Here is an 18475-nt window from a genome sequence, read left to right on the forward strand (position 1 = left end):
CCACATTATGCATCTTATTAACAATTAAGACAATAATAAAAAAAGCTGTAAATAAACACCACTGGTTAACATTGCATAACATGCTTGTAAATGTATGTAACCTTGGACAACAAACCAGTCATTAGCGTACGTTTTTTAAAAAACTTAATTGAGATTTGTACACATCTGAAAGCTGAATAAATAAGCAAAGAATTCAGCGTTTATATAAAACGTATAATTCATAAGTATAGTTTCCAACTGCATTTCCTGTTTATCGTGGCAGCGACGTCAATCCATTTCACTAACCAATGAGATGAGTTGTGGGAGGGATGTTGCGTCGACGTCATTAATTTACCTACAACCAATGAGAAGGCATGTGGGCGGGGCGACACGTGCAGCCCCACCCCAGATTCAGCCCCGCCTCGATCTGCAGGCTGCAGACAGGTGCACTTGCAATCATCGGTAACGTCAGCACCTCAGTTAAACAAGGCGAGTCACTCAAGGGACACAGTTAGCTTAATGCTAGCGCTAGCCTGTTACATTGCTATACATAGGATTTCACTTACCACATAAACAGAGAGATGCCTGCGCTGATGATGGTGAATGATGGAGAAATAACTGCCTGATGATGGCGAATGATTTACAGATCTGGAGAATCACTGACAGGCAGCTCAACTTGATTGGTAAGTACTTGTGTCTCTGCATTGTAACTTTACACAGAGCACATGCGATCACAGTAATCAGACTAATATATCCGCGATTCAAAACGGCAGATTCAACAAACCGCATATTAAAAGCGGCTAGAGCTCCTAATTAAATATATATTTTTATCCATGTGCCAGCTATTGAGCTCTGTGAAACAGCCAATCAGAGCGGAGCTCATTAATATTCATGAAGCTTTCAAATAACAGAGCATTTCATTCTAGGGGCAAATCCTAGGGTTGTAAATGGACCTGTAAAACCATTTCTGGAGATTTTTTGCCCTTTCCTATGCCATATACCTTCTATGTAGATATCAGAGAACAATTTAAAAATATTGTATAAATGCATTCAATAGCACCTTTAATATGCTAATGATTTTTGGCATAAAAGAAAAATTGATAATTTTGACCCATACAGTGTATTTTTGGCTATTGCTACAAATATACCCCAGCGACTTAAGACTGGTTTTGTGGTCCAGGGTCACAAATAGTTCAGTTTTGTATGCAATGGCAAAGTGATTATAATTTCGTTTCGTTATTATATTAAGTTAATTTGGAAAAGCGTTTGGAGCATTTTTTTTTTGTTCGTTAAATGTAAGTTTTTGATTTTCAAAACGACCAGCGAGTCGATCATAACCTATGTTTGATCAATTTAGTCTTCTCAAATGATCACGATTTGCCTGAAATAAAATCTATAGATATTAAACAGTTAAAGCATATTATATATTTTAGTTTAAACGTTTAACCGGTATAAATGTACGCTGTTAGACCCATATCCAATCGTTTGTGCGGAAATTGAAACCTAAAGCTGGCTTACAGCGGACTTGGAGGCACCAGCACGATCACTTGCACTGGAAAAAACTTAAAATTTGGCATAATTTTTGCTCATAAAGGTAAGCGTAATATATGATTCGGAGCTGTAAAGGGTCTACGTTTATTTGTGTGCACTCACAATATCAACAAAACCTTGGGACTTTATATATAAAAAAGAAAACATAGAGGATGCGCTTCTGCCGTCTTGGTCCTGAACAGGAGCGTTTCACAATGATGAACCGAAACCGAAAGCAAAATCTTTTATTAGGCTATGAAATCCTTAAAGATGTAATTCTTTAAGGCGCGTCTGATGAGGAAATGGTGTGTCAGGATCGTCAGCTTTATTTTTTATTAAATATTTCCATGAGACTACTTGCAGTTGAATTGCAAAGCGACTTTTTTACTATTTTTTCTCTATACAGAGAATAATACTGAAGTTTTGAAGCCTATAACTTTTACCAGAAATAATGGTAAAGTCAAAAATTATTGTCTTCAGTTAGATTTAGGCATGCAAAAAAAAAAAAAAAAATGTTTTGTGCCACCCTAACATTTTTACTGGCCCCTTTGAAAAAAAAATCCTGGAGGCGCCACTGAATATTTTGTCAATAAATTAAAATTATTAACTTTTTCAAACATAAATATAATTGAATTTTGTAGTTTGGAGATCGCAACACACAGCTGCACAGTATAGTTCAAAACAATTTGCACAAATAGATGAAACACATTTAGACATTTAGAAAAACACTCCACTCCCTCCACACACAGCTCTAACACGAGACAAAATGCTTTACATTTCTTGAAATAATCATTTCTGAACATTAAACATCGACTGTCAGTCTTGTAATTTCTCATTAAAATCCATAAAAGTAAATGGCGCTATGTCATAGTATAGCATAGTTTAATAATAGCGAGGCACATTGTAACGCAGTATTACAACTTTCCCCATCTACGCGACTGGAATTTAAAACTAATAAATAACAGACTGGAGATTAAAATAATAGCAGATTCATTTTAAATGAATACTAAAAACTTAGATGAAAAATTTACTTCAGCCAGAAATTTACTTTTACTATGGTAAAATAAAAATTCAGCGATATCTTCAAAAGACTTTTGCATTTTGGCGCACTTTAATCTCTGTAAAGTGTTGCTATGTCAACTAGTAAATACCATTGCTGCGTCCCAATTCGCATACTTATACTATGCGTTTGGGACATACTACTTTGTCATAACTGCTTCTTTAATGGACGCTCTGTTGCTTATTTACCTGAATCCTGTCACTGTTTAAACTGCCCTGTCAATCATCACAGTTAACATTATCTACATTTAGTTTAATTTGATTTCCTATCGTATTAGAGAGAAATGCCAAGAACTCTGCTCTTGTGTTTGCATAATGATGCATTTAAAAGTTAATGACCAAACCTATCATTATAAAAGTTCATAATGTTGCTGCACATAAAATATAACGCAGATAATATTAAAAAAATATTTGTAATCAGGTTACACATTGATTATAACTTTTTATCACCCTTCTCTACCTGTCCATTGGTTGCGCATATCCGCCATGTTTGTAGTTTTTTAACACTTTTTATGCGTGTTTGTAGTTCTAATCGAATCCTCGTTTACCGCGCAATGTGTTGGTTAGCCGTTATGAACCGCACTTCGAATTCTGAAGTAGTACACCATCTGGGAATCTTTGGAATACTTTTTTAAACACACTACGATTTGGGACATGCTAATTCTATTTTCGAAATACTATTTAGGATGGATAGTATGCGAATTGGTACGCAGCACATAAATTTGGTTATGCTAGCATGTGTGGAAATATGTAAACCACTTCTGTTACAACTAACCCCGCGTTAGTTTGTGCCCCGCGCTCCATGTCCAAATTCACGATACTTGAAATAGGTGGCAGAAAGTACACAGATGACTTGCTACTTCTAGTGACAATCTGAAGTGGTAGGTCATATGAAAATGACATGTTTTAATATATAGAACATACTTTTTGTGGTCTTAGAGTAATGACTTATTCAAAAGAAATACTTGTTCAGACAGTGTGTGATTTTGGGCACAGCTTGTGATTATGACCATAATACTGTACACACTCACCACAGCAACGGCAGGAGACTGTAGAAGTTCAGTGGGGGTCATGACGCTGAAATATGCAATGTTGACAAATATGTAGCACACAGTTACCAGAGGAATCCCAATAATTATTGCCAGGGGAAGGTTTCTGTTCAGAAAAAGAGAAAACACATTTAACGATTATATATGCATATGTAATTATAGAATTGTTCTATTATTGATTTCATATCAATTTAGTTTCAAGTTTCACTCTAACCTGTATGGATTTTTTAGCTCTTCTGTGATGAAGTTGAGCTGATTCCTATGAAAAACAAAAGAACTTTAGAATGAATTGCCATAGCTGACTGAAGCTGACTTCTAGTCTTGTACATGCCTCTCTCAGAGCAATAAAGCCCTAGATTGAGAATGATCTGGTGAAAGTCCAGGCAACTAAAACAAGAAGTTTCGACAAGCATTCAATTCCCTTTTCCCATTTCAGTGGATCTCACTTGTGCTGAAAACCCACTCTTATCAGATGTTGCTTTAACAGAGAAATCATTAGGGTGTGTGAATGATTCCCACGGCTAAATGCATGCTTGTTGATTATATATCTACTAGATTCTAAGAATTGAAACAAACTGTATGTGTATTAAGAGTTTCAAAAAGATGAAAACTGCTCATATGCCACATGTGCAACATTATATGAGCTCATCAATAATTTACCATCCATCATAAGCCCATAGTCCGTTGTAAAATGCAAGGCCAATTGCTCCAAATGATGTTGTTGCACCCGCAAATGGGTCTCTAAGATTCTGCGTATTGCCTAAAAAACAATTATACCAATAAAAAGACACATTTTATTTATCTTTCACTGAACATTTACAGAGGTTACCTTATCTAAACACACATCGGTAATCTCCGGCCATAGTCTATGATGAGTCATCTCTCACAACATAATAAAAAATAATTTCTTTATCTGTACCAAAATGTATTTGATCTCAGTCCGTCCAACTGAGTAATAAAAAAACTAATGTTCTTTCCAATGTCATTTTAGTCAAGTGTCAATAAAAATTAATATCACATAAGTTAGGAGTCACAAACACAGATAAGTTATCAGATCAATGAGATATCAGATGGGGTAAAAGGAGCTGTAATTGTTTTCAGGGAATGGAGAGGTACCTTGAGCCAGCAGAACGATGCCTGCAATCACGATGGTGAAAATAATCAAGAGTTTGGCTGCTGTGAAAAAGTTCTGCACTCTGTAGGCCAGCTTTACACTCAGACAGTTGATGAGTGTAATTATTACTGATGGAGACAACAGACAACAGTTGAGACGAGTATAATGCCATTTGAATAGAAAAACAGCCTAGACTTATACATACAGATACAAGCTGCTGCCAGGCACTTGGTGACCACTTGAGGAGGAGTGCATCCTGGGTAAAATGGTGTGGAGGCATATTCGGCACAACTCAGGGCGATGATGGCAAATGACGAAGGCTTTAACACAATAATTGTGGTCCAGGAATATAGATATGCCAACACTGGCCCAAAACCCTCCATCAGGTATGGATATTCTCCACCAGATTTCACAATCATTGTACCTAGTTCAGCATAGCAGAGGGCCCCTGCACACACACACACACACACACACACACACACACACACACGAACATGCAAACCTCTTAGTTTCTCAGCGTTCAAACTGAGGTCAATGAGTCCGTTAGCGAAAGTTCTTCAACAGGCAGAGTCAGTATTAAACTAAAGAGGATTTCTGTGTCTTGTGAATTTTCCTGAACATTATGTGACTTAAAAAGACTGACTGAGGGTTTCTGAGTGAGTGAACATATCTGATTAACCTCCTTGACTTTGCCCAACTATAATCTCAGCAGAAAGTGCAGGATAAAATAAAGATTTAGATATTTGTAACATACAGTGCTGTAAAACAATAGCTGAAATGGATGGAGCAAAATATTCAGTAAGCTAACATTATTTAAAGGGGTAGTTCACCCAAAAATAAAAAATTGTCAATTGAATTTTTTTCTTATGTTGAACATAAAAAAAGATATTTTGAAGAATTCCGGTAATCTAACAGTTTCCATAGTATTTCTTTCATTACTATAAAAGTCAATGGGGACCAACAACTGTTTGGTTCTTCAAAATATCTTCTATATTCAACATAAGAAAGAAACATATACAGGTTTGGACCGACATGAAGGTGAGAATAATTTAAAATTCCTTTAATGTATCTGGCAGAATGAACTAACAATCTTGGTTAACCTTGTATGGCTCAATATAATGTAAATTACGTATTTTACCAAAATATGTAGTAGAAAACACATGAAAGATTTACGTTATTTAAAAAAAATACACATTGTGTTTATGCATATTTTGGACTATGGGGAGTGCTGTTATTTTGATGATGTACAATGGTTGCATTCTGTGAGCTATTGGCACTACCTGTTGCTATTTTTACCGCAACACAACTCAGAAAATAAAATACTGATACGATGCTACATTGTGTGGCTTTTGGTTGTAATGTTCAGTCAAAGGGCAACAAGAGAAGCAATGTAAGTCTAGCAATAAGAGAAGAAGAAAAGAAGGGGAAGATGCCTGTGGATGAATAAAACTTCCTAAAGACCTGCAACTTTGTTTTCTTCACTCTTTAGTAGATCACAGCTACTGAAAGAGCTTACAAAAGACAGAGACAATAAACACGAGATGCCATCCTTGCAGGATCTAAACATGCAGACGCTTGTCTTGACGCCACAGCCACTGAAAGAGTTTCTCAAGCGGATTTCACCCAATATCCAGAAACGTTTAGACTCCTTCTGGGGAAAATAAGCATTTGGTTTAAGCCTTCGCTTAAATCACCACTTGTAAGCTCTTTCAGTACAGTAGCTGTAGTCATCATATCAGTATTTTATTTTCAGAGTTGTGTATTCCGAGTGTATTGCCATAAATAGCAACAGGTAGTGCTAGGAGCTCACCGAGTGCAACCATTTTATGTCATCTTTGGACATAAATGATGTTGTGCTATTTTAGAAAGCAGTATTTTGTTACGCAATATGGAAAAAAGATCAAACAACCGAAACATGAGGTGTCAAGGTGACATGCTTAATCTCACCCATTTATCTTGGTTGTGAGGGTTTATCAGGCTTATCAAGGCTTTTGTGTAACCTTTTAGATAATGTGTCTATTGTGCGTATACTGACCCAGCGTAGCAAGCACTCCACACGCCGCCCACACACACAGACATGGACCCACTGCTCCTGTCCCCTCCAGAACCGCTTTGGGAGAAATGAAGATCCCTGAGCCGATCATTGTTCCCACTATCAGAGAGATGCCACTCACGAGACCCACCTGAGACATTCAGTATGGCTTAAGGTTAAAGGGTATTGGTTTCATATATGTATAGTTATTGAGTTATATTTAATGTGGGCTACTTTTTTCAAAATCTCAACACATACATATGTGACCCTGGACCACAAAACCAGTCTTAAGTCGCTGGGGTATATTTGTAGCAATAGCCAAAAATACATTGTATGTAAATTATTGATTTTTTTTTTATGCCAAAAATCGCTAGGAAACTAAGTAAAGATCATGTTCCATGAAGATTTTTTGTAAAATTCCTACTATAAATATATCAAAATGTTTTTTGTTTTTAATTAGTAATATGCATTGTTAAGAACTTAATTTGGACAACTTTAAAGGTGATTTTCTCAGCATTTAGATTTTTTTTGCACCTTCAGATTCCAGATTTTCAAATAGATGTATCTCGAACAAATATCGTCCTATCCTAACAAACCATACATCAATAGAAAGCTTATTTATTGAACTTTCATATGATGTATACATCTCAGTTTTGTAAAATTTAACCTTATGACTGGTTTTGTGGTCCAGGGTCACATATATGAGCCATTCTACAGAATTGGTGCAAACTGCTGTTCTACAAGCAAAAAACACATTTAAGAAGCATTTAAGTATTTAAATCTTAGACGTTTACTAAGATCCTTCTATTATTTATTGAAACCCACAATAATATTTAAAATATTAATACGCTTAATATATATAAAATCATCATTTATTGGGTACTTTCAATTGGGAGGTGGCTGTCCCGAACCCTAACTCCTAAATTTCAACTTATGAAAATGATATAGAAATAATTTTTGTATTTTTTTTCCATTGTTGTTTTTAAAAGTATCTTTTTGATTCTTTTAAAAAGCGAAGTTCAAAAACTATTTATTTTATATTGTCTTTGCAAATTATGAAACTTTATGTAAAAAAAAAGTGTCCTGCATTTTTATGTCACTACCGAAACGTGTATGTTTTAGTCCATAGTCCATTTATGATCAAGAAATATTCATGTGTGTGTTCTCTCATAGCTACATGGTGTGTAGATAGACCCCATCATTTTGAGGTAAATGTGTTCAAAAGTCTAAAAAATCTGTGTAACTTTAAGGAACCTCACTACCGAACACCTTCTTTTTGTTTGGGAGTTATTCCATAACATTTAGTTTTTTAGTATGCAGATTTAGTGGTGTTTTAGTAGTGCAAGGTAAAATTCTGTAATGTTATGTGGTCGCTACCAAAGCATTTCTGTCACTACTGAAAATGTACAGTCACGAATGAAATATGGCATGTTTTGTCAAAAACAAAGTATACTGAACTATCAACTAAGATGTAATGATATTGTTTGGTTCAATGTATTTTCAAATTAATAAATCCTTAACATTGATATCAACATGATCAGCTTTTTGCCTTTTACAGTGAAAAACTGGAATCAAAATCCAACAAATCTCATAAATTAACTTTATTATTATTATTATTATTATTATATTATATATTATATTACTAATGTTAAAAATTTAACTGTTATTGATTTAACCTAACTTTTTTTTAAATAGCAAAAAATAAATAAATAAATACAGTGTAGATCTAAGGAAAATCTTAATATGTCAATATAACCCTTCTAATTGAATTATATATTACTGTGTTTTGGTATTGACAAACTTGGGGAGAGGACAAATATTGCAAAACTTTTTAAAAATACATTACGAGAATTAACTGCACAATTAATAGAAATGTGTACTTTGAATATTATGCAATTTGCATACATACATTTCGGAAAAATAAAATTTCCTTCTCTTTTTTAGTTTTCTTTTTGTGTTTATTTTAAATAGAACTGCCATTTAATCGGTTATCGACAGTAACAAATAATAATTCAACATATCGGTCTGAATATTAGTATCTACGCAGCAATAATTTCAATCTATTTTTATCACAGGGAGAATACATTTTGTAGTTTGGTCTTTATCCCTTATATTGCCTGTTTTGTCTGAATATAAGCCATTTGTATTACTATGTCCTTCCGTGCCCTTATGCATGCAAATTTACATATAAATAGTCAAACTTGCCATTAGTAGGAGTCACACAAGAATATAGAGAGAGACGGGTCAGGAAGGGAAGGGATTACACCGCAGGGATTGCGACAGGCACTGCCAGGTTAACCCACAGTTAAACCCTTCACACACTTCCACACCCATTTGCATGATGTCTAAATTGAAACCAACGATCATAAAACATTCTCCACATTCTTATGTGTACTCACATTCTTCTGCAGAACTGCTGCTTTTGGCTGATCAGGCTTTTTGGCGTCCACAGCCCCCGAGACGTTCCCATTGTGAGTGTACGGCTTTTTCAGATCTTCATCCATTGTTCACAGGATCAACGGTCCAGTCTTAATTTTGTGTAGTCAGACTGAATAAATACAGACAATTACACAATATATTACGATCAATTGGCGATCAATTGGGGGAAAAACAACCAAGCTTGAACCTGATCTAAAAGACTACATCTAAGCAATAACACTTTAATTAGTGTGTTGTTTTGATCTCTTGTGCTTGTGTGGTTCATCACATCAGATTACTTCAAGCAACCTGAAGGCCAAGTGAAAGGTTAAAGACTTTATAGTGTTTTAAGTGTTGCTAATGTAGGTGACTATGTGTCAAGATGTTATGGGCTCTCTGACAGATCTGTTTATTCATATACACTAACATCTGCTTCACATGCACTTCAACTCACTTCAGATCAATTTGTCTCTTAGCAACTACACTACAACAGTGGAAATTTAATAGGTTACAGATTACAAGTTACCCTATTTAAAATGTAGTAAGTAGTGTAACTATTACTTTATAAAAGTCATGCAACTGACTACATGTGATTACTTTTTGATTACTTTTCTAAAATAATTAAACATTTAATGTTAATCTTTTTTAAACAGGGTTGAATAGTACTCAACACTGATTACTGTCAGACTTTCAAAATCCTTCATCACTCGATTTAAGATTATAACAATTTAATTTTAAAGTACAGCCACCACAAAATCAAACTTTAGCACCTCTTTGGGATTGTTCTAAGGTTAAATATAGATTTAAAATCATAACAAGATATAGAAGAATCATTAATAGCTATGTTACTGCTTTTAAAACAAAATGCTTGCATAGCTTTGACAGGAAACACTGACAATCTAACAATGCTTTTGAAAAAAAAAAAAGTTCATTAAAAAAGTAAAGCATATTGTTACCAACGCGGTCTCTGTGGCTCCCTCCGACCGCTGTCAGCGGGAACCCTCACCGGACTTTTAACTCACTTCCCGTACCTGGGACTCACTTCCGGTTCCGGGTCGACCGGGTCACTTCCGCCTGGCGGCCATTTATAGACTCGCTCCGCGGGCTTTTCCTCGCGAAGTTTTGTTTAGTTTCACTATCAATCCTGAGCGTTTCTATTCTGGTTATTATTCTCCCGTTGCCGTTTGGACTGTTTATCCCGCCTGTGATTGCTTTCTGCCTGCCTTTTGACCCCTTTGCCTGGATTTCTGATTACGCTGTGGATTATCTGTATTGCTCCTGTTTGCCTGTGATTGAACCCTGCCTGCCTGACTACGATTCTATTAAAGCTGTTGCACATGGATCCTCAGCCTCCGACTCCGTCTATGGATGGGTTACAGAAAACTTCGCCAATATCGGATCCAGCGACTGCTTCCGCCCCGGAATCAACGCCAGCAGCCGTTCACCAGCTCACCACGGAGCTAAGTGCACAGGCCACAGCTATCTACCACCACCAACAACAGCTGGATCGCCTAACCGATCTAACCGGACAGCTGGTAAGAGCATTGCAAGGTTTGCAGATGACGGCGCCGCCCGTCGCTACACCTGCCACACCACCACCCACCGCTCCGCCCGTGGCGGCTAGTCCACGACTAGCTTTTCCAGAAAAATTTGACGGTACACCGACCAAATGTAAAGGTTTCCTGCTGCAGTGCTCATTGTTTGTCAATCAGCAACCACATCTATATCCTACTGATGACAGCAGAATTGCATTCGTCTGCTCGCTCCTTTCCGGAAGGGCTCTAGACTGGGCTACTGCGGTCTGGCGTCTCGACGCTCCCACCTTTCCATCCTTTGCCGCCTTCCTACAAAGATTTAAGGAGGTCTTTCAGCCCAGCTCAGAGAGCGGAGAGGCAGGGGAACAGATTTTGGCACTCCGTCAGGGTAGGAGAAGTGCTGCAGATTATGCCTTGAGTTTTCGCACCCTTGCCGCCCAGAGTGGATGGAATGATGAACCGCTAAAACTACATTATCGTCGGGGTCTGCATCCCGACCTGCAGGTGGAGCTGGCCTGCCGGGATGAAAATCTCACTCTGGATCAATACATTGACCTTTCGATTCGAGTGGATAACATTATGAGGGCTCGCAAACCCAGCCGTCCTCTTCCATCCGTGGCTCTACCTGCACCCCCCTCAGAGGTAGCCCCAGAACCCATGCAGCTAGGAGCTACCAAGTTAACCCTGGAGGAAAGAGAAAGAAGGCTTCGTAACAACCTATGCCTGTATTGTGGACAGGCAGGCCACATTCGAGCAAGTTGTCCTACTCGTCCTCCACGCCAACCCTCCTCGGTGAGTAATCTGGACACCCTATCAAGCTGTTGTCAGATACCTATAAAGCTCACATATCTTAGTCAAGTGATTGAAACCATGGCTTTAATTGACTCAGGAGCTGCTGGAAACTTCATAGACTCTGAGTTCGTGACTGCTAACCATCTCCCCATTCTCTCCTGTCCCTCACATGTTTCAGTGGCCGCCATCGACGGGCGACCGCTAGGATCAGGAAAGATCCTCCATACTACCAACGACCTCACTCTACACGTCAGTCCTGGACACCAAGAGACCATTCGCTTCTTCATAATCACATCATCTCAGTCACCCGTCATCCTTGGTTACCCCTGGCTGAACCAACACAGCCCATCCATTGATTGGTCGAAGCGCACCATCTTTCAGTGGTCACCCCATTGCCAGCAACACTGTCTAACAACCACAGCCCAGCCTAACCTCTCACACATCACAGGTTCCTCCCTTTCTTCCATCCCATCCGTGTATCATGATCTACGGGAGGCCTTCAGTCGCACACAGGCAACCAAACTACCACCTCACAGACCAGGGGACTGTGCCATTGATCTCATTCCTGGAGCTACCCCGCCACGAGGGCGTGTCTTCCCGCTGTCCCAAGCCGAATCGAGAGCCATGGACTCTTACATTCAGGAGGAACTGGCTAAGGGCTTCATTACCCCATCCACCTCACCGGCCTCAGCAGGTTTCTTTTTCGTTAAAAAGAAGGACGGAGGGCTCCGGCCTTGTATCGACTACCGTGGACTCAATGAAGTGACAATAAAATACCGCTACCCGCTCCCACTCGTCCCATCTGCCCTGGAACAACTACGCTCGGCTAAGATCTTCACCAAGCTGGATTTGCGCTCAGCCTATAACCTGATAAGGATTAAAGCAGGGGATGAATGGAAGACGGCCTTCTCCACCACCTCAGGCCATTATGAATATCGGGTAATGCCCTTCGGTCTGGCCAACAGTCCATCTTACTTTCAAGCATTTATCAATGAGGTCTTCCGGGACATGTTAAATCGGTGGGTGGTGGTCTACATTGATGATATCCTTATTTATTCCAGTTCACTCTCAGAACACATCAAACACGTCCGAGCAGTACTACAACGCCTCATCTCACATCAGCTTTATGCCAAGGAGGAGAAATGTGAGTTTCATCTGGAGAGGGTGTCCTTCCTCGGATACATCATAAGTCCAGAGGGAGTGGCAATGGACGAGAGGAAGGTTAACGCGGTGCTCCAATGGCCCCGCCCAAATACCCTCAAGGAACTGCAACGCTTTTTGGGCTTTGCTAATTTCTACCGTCGATTCATTCGACATTTCAGTACCGTTGCGGCCCCGCTCACCGCCATGGTGAAGAGAGGAGCTTCTCGTCTCTCCTGGACCCAGGACGCCTTGCAAGCCTTCGACGATCTCCGCCAAAGGTTCACCACGGCACCCATTCTCCATCACCCTGATCCTGACCAACCATTCATTGTGGAGGTGGATGCATCTAGCACTGGAGTTGGAGCGGTTTTGTCCCAACGGCAGGGTAATCCGTCCAAGGTGTTCCCTTGTGCCTACTTCTCTCACAAACTCACCCCCACAGAGAGAAACTATGATGTCGGAAATCGCGAACTCTTAGCCATCAAACTTGCCCTGGAGGAATGGCGACACTGGCTCGAGGGATCGAAACACCCTTTCACTGTGCTGACCGACCACAAGAACCTAGAATATCTGCGCACGGCTAAAGTGCTAAATCATCGTCAAGCCAGATGGGCACTGTTCTTCACCCGCTTCGACTTCCAGGTCTCTTATCGTCCAGGTTCACAAAACACCAAGGCCGATTCACTTTCACGCATCTACGAATCCAAAGAGCCCACGTCCTCTCCAGGACCCATCCTCCCTACCTCCATGATCGTCGCTCCTGTCACATGGGACATCATGACGGAAATTGCTGACGCTCAAGCTCAGGATCCCGCTCCTCCTAATTGCCCGCTCCACCTCACTTACGTTCCCCACAGCCTCCGGTCACAGGTTCTCACCCAGGTTCACTCGTCTCCCAGCTCAGGCCACCCAGGCATTGAATCAACCTTGGATCTGCTCAACAACAGGTTTTGGTGGCCTACCATTCGCCAAGACACCATTCAGTTCGTCCAGAAATGCACTACCTGTAATATTTCCAAGGTTCCTCGTCGCCTGCCCGCCGGCCTTCTACAGCCTCTACCGGTACCCCAACGCCCTTGGTCCCACATTGCCCTGGACTTCGTCACGGACCTCCCTCCATCTAGGGGTTACACCACCGTCCTCTCTGTAGTAGACCGCTTTTCAAAGGGCTGTCGCTTCATACCACTTCCGAAACTTCCCACGGCCTTGGAAACAGCCGAACTACTGTGTCAGTGGGTGTTTAGGATCTACGGACTCCCTGAAGATATAGTCTCTGATCGTGGTCCCCAGTTCACTTCTCATCTCTGGAGTAGCTTCTGCCGCCTTCTCAACATTAATGTGAGCTTAACGTCTGGATATCACCCGGAGTCCAATGGCCAAGTGGAGAGGTTGAATCAGGAACTAATTCGCTTCCTTCGCTCCTATTGCCACGACCACCAGGAGGACTGGAGCCGCTTCCTGTTCTGGGCCGAATATGCCCAGAACTCTATACGCAAGCCCTCTACCAATCTCACCCCGTTTCAGTGTACCCTAGGCTACCAACCACCTCTCTTCCCTTGGTCTGGGGAACCTTCTAACCTTCCAGCAATCAACTCCTGGCTCCTACTCAGTGAGGAAACTTGGAACCGTGCTCACGTCCACCTGCAGGGAGCTATCCGTCGTACTCAGGCCCAGGCCAATCGCAAGCGTCGACCCGGACCCCAGTACGAACCCGGCCAGTGGGTCTGGCTCTCCACCCGGGACCTGCGACTCCGTCTGCCATCCAGAAAGCTCTGTCCCAGGTACGTGGGTCCATTCAAGATTTCTAGACAGATTACCCCAGTTTCCTTTCGGCTAGAATTACCTCCTCATTATCGTATCTCACCCACCTTTCATGTCTCTCTGTTAAAGCCCGCTGACCCACCGGAAGGAGTGGAGGACCTAGACGAGACCGCCACCCAGGGACCTCCCCCCGTAGCAGTCGACGGCGAGGAGGTATATCGTGTCAACATCATCCTGGACTCCCGACGCCGGAATGGTCGCTTACAGTATTTGGTCGACTGGGAGGGCTTCGGCCCCGAGGAGAGATCGTGGGTCGCCTCTGAGGACATCCTGGACCCTTCTCTCACCACCGAATTTCACCTCAACCACCCAGATCGGCCAGCCCCCCGAGGAAGGGGTAGACCTCGGCGTCGGCCACCTCCTCGCGCCAGGAGTCGCTCGCAGGGGGGGGGCTCTGTTACCAACGCGGTCTCTGTGGCTCCCTCCGACCGCTGTCAGCGGGAACCCTCACCGGACTTTTAACTCACTTCCCGTACCTGGGACTCACTTCCGGTTCCGGGTCGACCGGGTCACTTCCGCCTGGCGGCCATTTATAGACTCGCTCCGCGGGCTTTTCCTCGCGAAGTTTTGTTTAGTTTCACTATCAATCCTGAGCGTTTCTATTCTGGTTATTATTCTCCCGTTGCCGTTTGGACTGTTTATCCCGCCTGTGATTGCTTTCTGCCTGCCTTTTGACCCCTTTGCCTGGATTTCTGATTACGCTGTGGATTATCTGTATTGCTCCTGTTTGCCTGTGATTGAACCCTGCCTGCCTGACTACGATTCTATTAAAGCTGTTGCACATGGATCCTCAGCCTCCGACTCCGTCTATGGATGGGTTACACATATACACAAACCCAAATAGGAAATAAAAGAGTTATTAAATAAACATGTGCCCTATTCTGTGTCCTAAACTCTTAAAACACTGGTGTCTCATGTTTTTGAGAAGTCAATGTAATTTTGGAAAGAAATTAATCAAATCTGTATGTGTGAAAATATTCAGATATAACCTCCGTTTGAATTAGTTAACATTTTCATAAGTAACTTTAACTGAACAGATTACAGTTACATTTATTTCATATTCCATAAAATGTAACTAGTTATATAACTAACCTACGATTCAGTTTATACTACAGTTAAGAAGCCCTGACTGCAAAAGAAATGTGCAGGAAACTAAGGAAAATGAGCACTAAAATACATAAATAATACAGAATAAATAATATAAAAATTCTGCTGTAAAGTCAGTTGAAGAGTTACATTTTTAAATGTTAAAGTTAAGTGATTGAACGTCTTTTAAAATCCATTTGTTTGTGCATCAGGTACTGTGCTAATAAGGTTATCTGAAGACTTTTACAATCTCAAAGAATCTTTTCTCATTGTACACAGATAAGAAATTACTGTATCTCCTTTACGATTAAGACACTGAGGCTGACGTCCATAAACAGCTACTGCAAATAAATAGCATGAGTAAATTAAATGAGATTTGTCTATTGATTTGGACACAGATACATTATCTGGATGGTTCATTATGCAGCCCTATAAATACTCTCACTTAACTAAAAGATTTACAGCATAAACAAACACATCAATACGTTAGTTTCCTTTTCTGCCAAATCATGCTTGTAAAAAACATTTTTCACTACTGGTAAAAAAACATATCACATTATAAATAACTTCACATATATATTATAACAAAAAAGGTACTTAATGTTTTTTTTTTCAGAGAGAACTTTTGCAGCTGCAGTTAGCAAGATAAACTACAGGTTAACTCAAGCTTACTTTTAGTGCCAGCAATTCCGCCGTCACGTCACAATTATATTTGAGGCATGAGGCAAAAGACAAACCTGCAATGCAATCAGTTTTTCCAGCAGACATCCCAAGTTTTGATCCATTTCCAAATTCATGTGTTTAATAACCAACAAGAGTGGGTGGGACTTTCAACATTCACTTATTCTCCTAGCTGACTGTGATTGAAGCAAACATGTGATAAGGAGGAGGAGAGGGACCAGGATTGGCTAGAGGTGAGCAGCCTCTGACCAACACAATACTCCTTTGAAAGAGACACTTGATATGGTTTGGTTGGAAAAAGGGGGTGATAGTATAAAGCCAAGGACAGAACAGAACAGAACAGAACCGTCTCAGATCAAAGCACTACCAATACAACTCAAAACAAGCCTTTGCTCAAATACACAGAAGCCTGTAAATAATTAAAGCAGCGCAGGCTCCATGATCTCCTATATAAATACCATATACATTATACAGTCAAGAGCTTCTCTGAATGATCCACTCGTCTCTTCTGTCTCTCCTTTTCATTTGTTGAGTTCAAAAGCTGGCCAATAAGCATGGTTAACTTTGAAGTCAGTACACAGTGTATCTCTACAAAGAGTTTCAAAGAAAACCAAGCATCAAATAGGCCTAGCTTGCTGCTGAATTATTATTATGCATAAAAATACTTGACTTGAATTTAGGAGTTTAAAAAAAGTACTTTCTTATCTCGCTTTTGCTGGGCAATTTACAGCATTTATATCTAGCTTAATGTGATTTAGAAATGTACAAAATTACTTGAATTACTAATGTATTAGGATATGTAGAAATGAACATTAATGTAGATTAATAAAAACTTTCCATGTACACTAATAACAACACAGCTCTAACTTGCTGTTACTAACTACCCCAGTATTTCAACAATCTTCACACACTGCAGATGATACAAGCGCTAAATGGTAACACACCAACAAAAACTACCATCGACAAGACTGTTTTTTAGAGAGCTTTTCTTATATTGTTATAAACACATCACATAACAATCAGAAATAGTGATTTTCACTCACTGCTCTCTGTACCCTTCCATAAATGTCTGTAATACCAAACAAAGTGAGGTTCAGAAATGTTCGTTTCTCACTCCACACTCCTTAAAATATCCTAAATGTAATTTCCCTTTATATAGCTGTCATTTTAGCTTTATTTGACTGAGACAAACATCTTCAAAATGTTAAACATGAATTAACCTTGAAATAAATCTGTGTAAACAGAGGTTTATAATCGAGTGAGAATGTCACAGCTGAAAGACACCAAAGTATTGGTCTACTTTGTCTAGAAAACACCATTTTTCTCGCACTTCTATTCAGTTTTTATAATATTTATTCATTGAAGAACTTCCAAGGACATGCAAACCAGTGGCAGGCACCTAGATAAAACTACACATTTGTTTTCTTGACTTCACATGATTTCTTACCTTTGTATGGGCTTCACTTCTTATCCCAAACTCAGATTTGAATCTCCATGCAATAAGAGCAGAGATGACAAGCACACATTCTTCTTGGCATCTGAGCAGGTAACAATTAACCCGACACCGTCACAGACGACTGGCTGTACGTGTACCTCTTCCACGTGCAACGCTGAAACACAGAGAAATATCTGAGGTTTACGTAATTTATTCTCATAACTCACATCTAATTTATTTCTACTATACCAAATTGCTTAATTAACTTTAATTAATTTAATATAAGCAATATGAGTATATGAGCTACATTAAAGCATTTGGATTTAAAAGTATATGCTCCGCAAATGATTATTGTGCTCATAAAGTGACCCATGCCCATGTTTTATTGTTTTATTTTGTTTCTGACATGGAGCGGCTTGATTACCCATCAATTAAAGTTAAAGTTGGGAGTAAGATTTGACTAAGTTCAATGGTTGACAGATGTCGTGTGTTTTACTGAAGCCGGTAATTGTGGCTCAACAGAAGAGAAAATGAAATGACGGTCATTTAGTTTCACTTCAGAAATTACCAGCCTACTTATTTTCTTAATGCGCATTGCTGGTCTTGTGTACAATTTATTAGAAAATACTTTTTTTCTTTTCACAATCTTTTATCACTCAAAATCAGGGATAAGAAAGCATTCAAGGAATAAAAGGAACGTTATCATTTATTTATTATCAGTAACTTGGCAAGGCTTGTGGTCAACAAACCTTGATAAACAGACTGTGATGACTCGGAGGTGAGTATCTCTAAATACAAGTT

General features: G+C 39.9%; 1 protein-coding gene across 3 annotated transcripts in view; it reads right to left on the reverse strand.

The window, feature by feature from the left end:
• slc7a9 (solute carrier family 7 member 9) overlaps positions 1 to 17831 on the reverse strand; it is a 23696-nt gene extending 5865 nt beyond the window's left edge. Inside the window, exons 1-8 of one of the 3 annotated variants that reach the window (XM_073836050.1) lie at positions 17687 to 17831; positions 9163 to 9311; positions 6767 to 6914; positions 4937 to 5179; positions 4734 to 4859; positions 4278 to 4377; positions 3832 to 3876; positions 3600 to 3723 (exon numbers count right to left, since the gene is read on the reverse strand). In XM_073836050.1, coding sequence (XP_073692151.1) covers positions 3600 to 3723; positions 3832 to 3876; positions 4278 to 4377; positions 4734 to 4859; positions 4937 to 5179; positions 6767 to 6914; positions 9163 to 9267 — 891 coding nt within the window. In that variant the 5' untranslated portion in view covers positions 9268 to 9311; positions 17687 to 17831. Of the gene's footprint in view, positions 1 to 3599; positions 3724 to 3831; positions 3877 to 4277; positions 4378 to 4733; positions 4860 to 4936; positions 5180 to 6766; positions 6915 to 9162; positions 9312 to 16230; positions 16351 to 17686 lie in introns of those variants that run through there. The other 2 variants (XM_073836051.1, XM_073836052.1) reach the window with 2 other exon arrangements.
• Between the last annotated feature and the right edge of the window lie 644 nt (positions 17832 to 18475).

The sequence above is a fragment of the Garra rufa genome, chromosome 3, assembly GCF_049309525.1.
Source record: "Garra rufa chromosome 3, GarRuf1.0, whole genome shotgun sequence".
Classification (NCBI taxonomy): domain Eukaryota; kingdom Metazoa; phylum Chordata; class Actinopteri; order Cypriniformes; family Cyprinidae; genus Garra; species Garra rufa.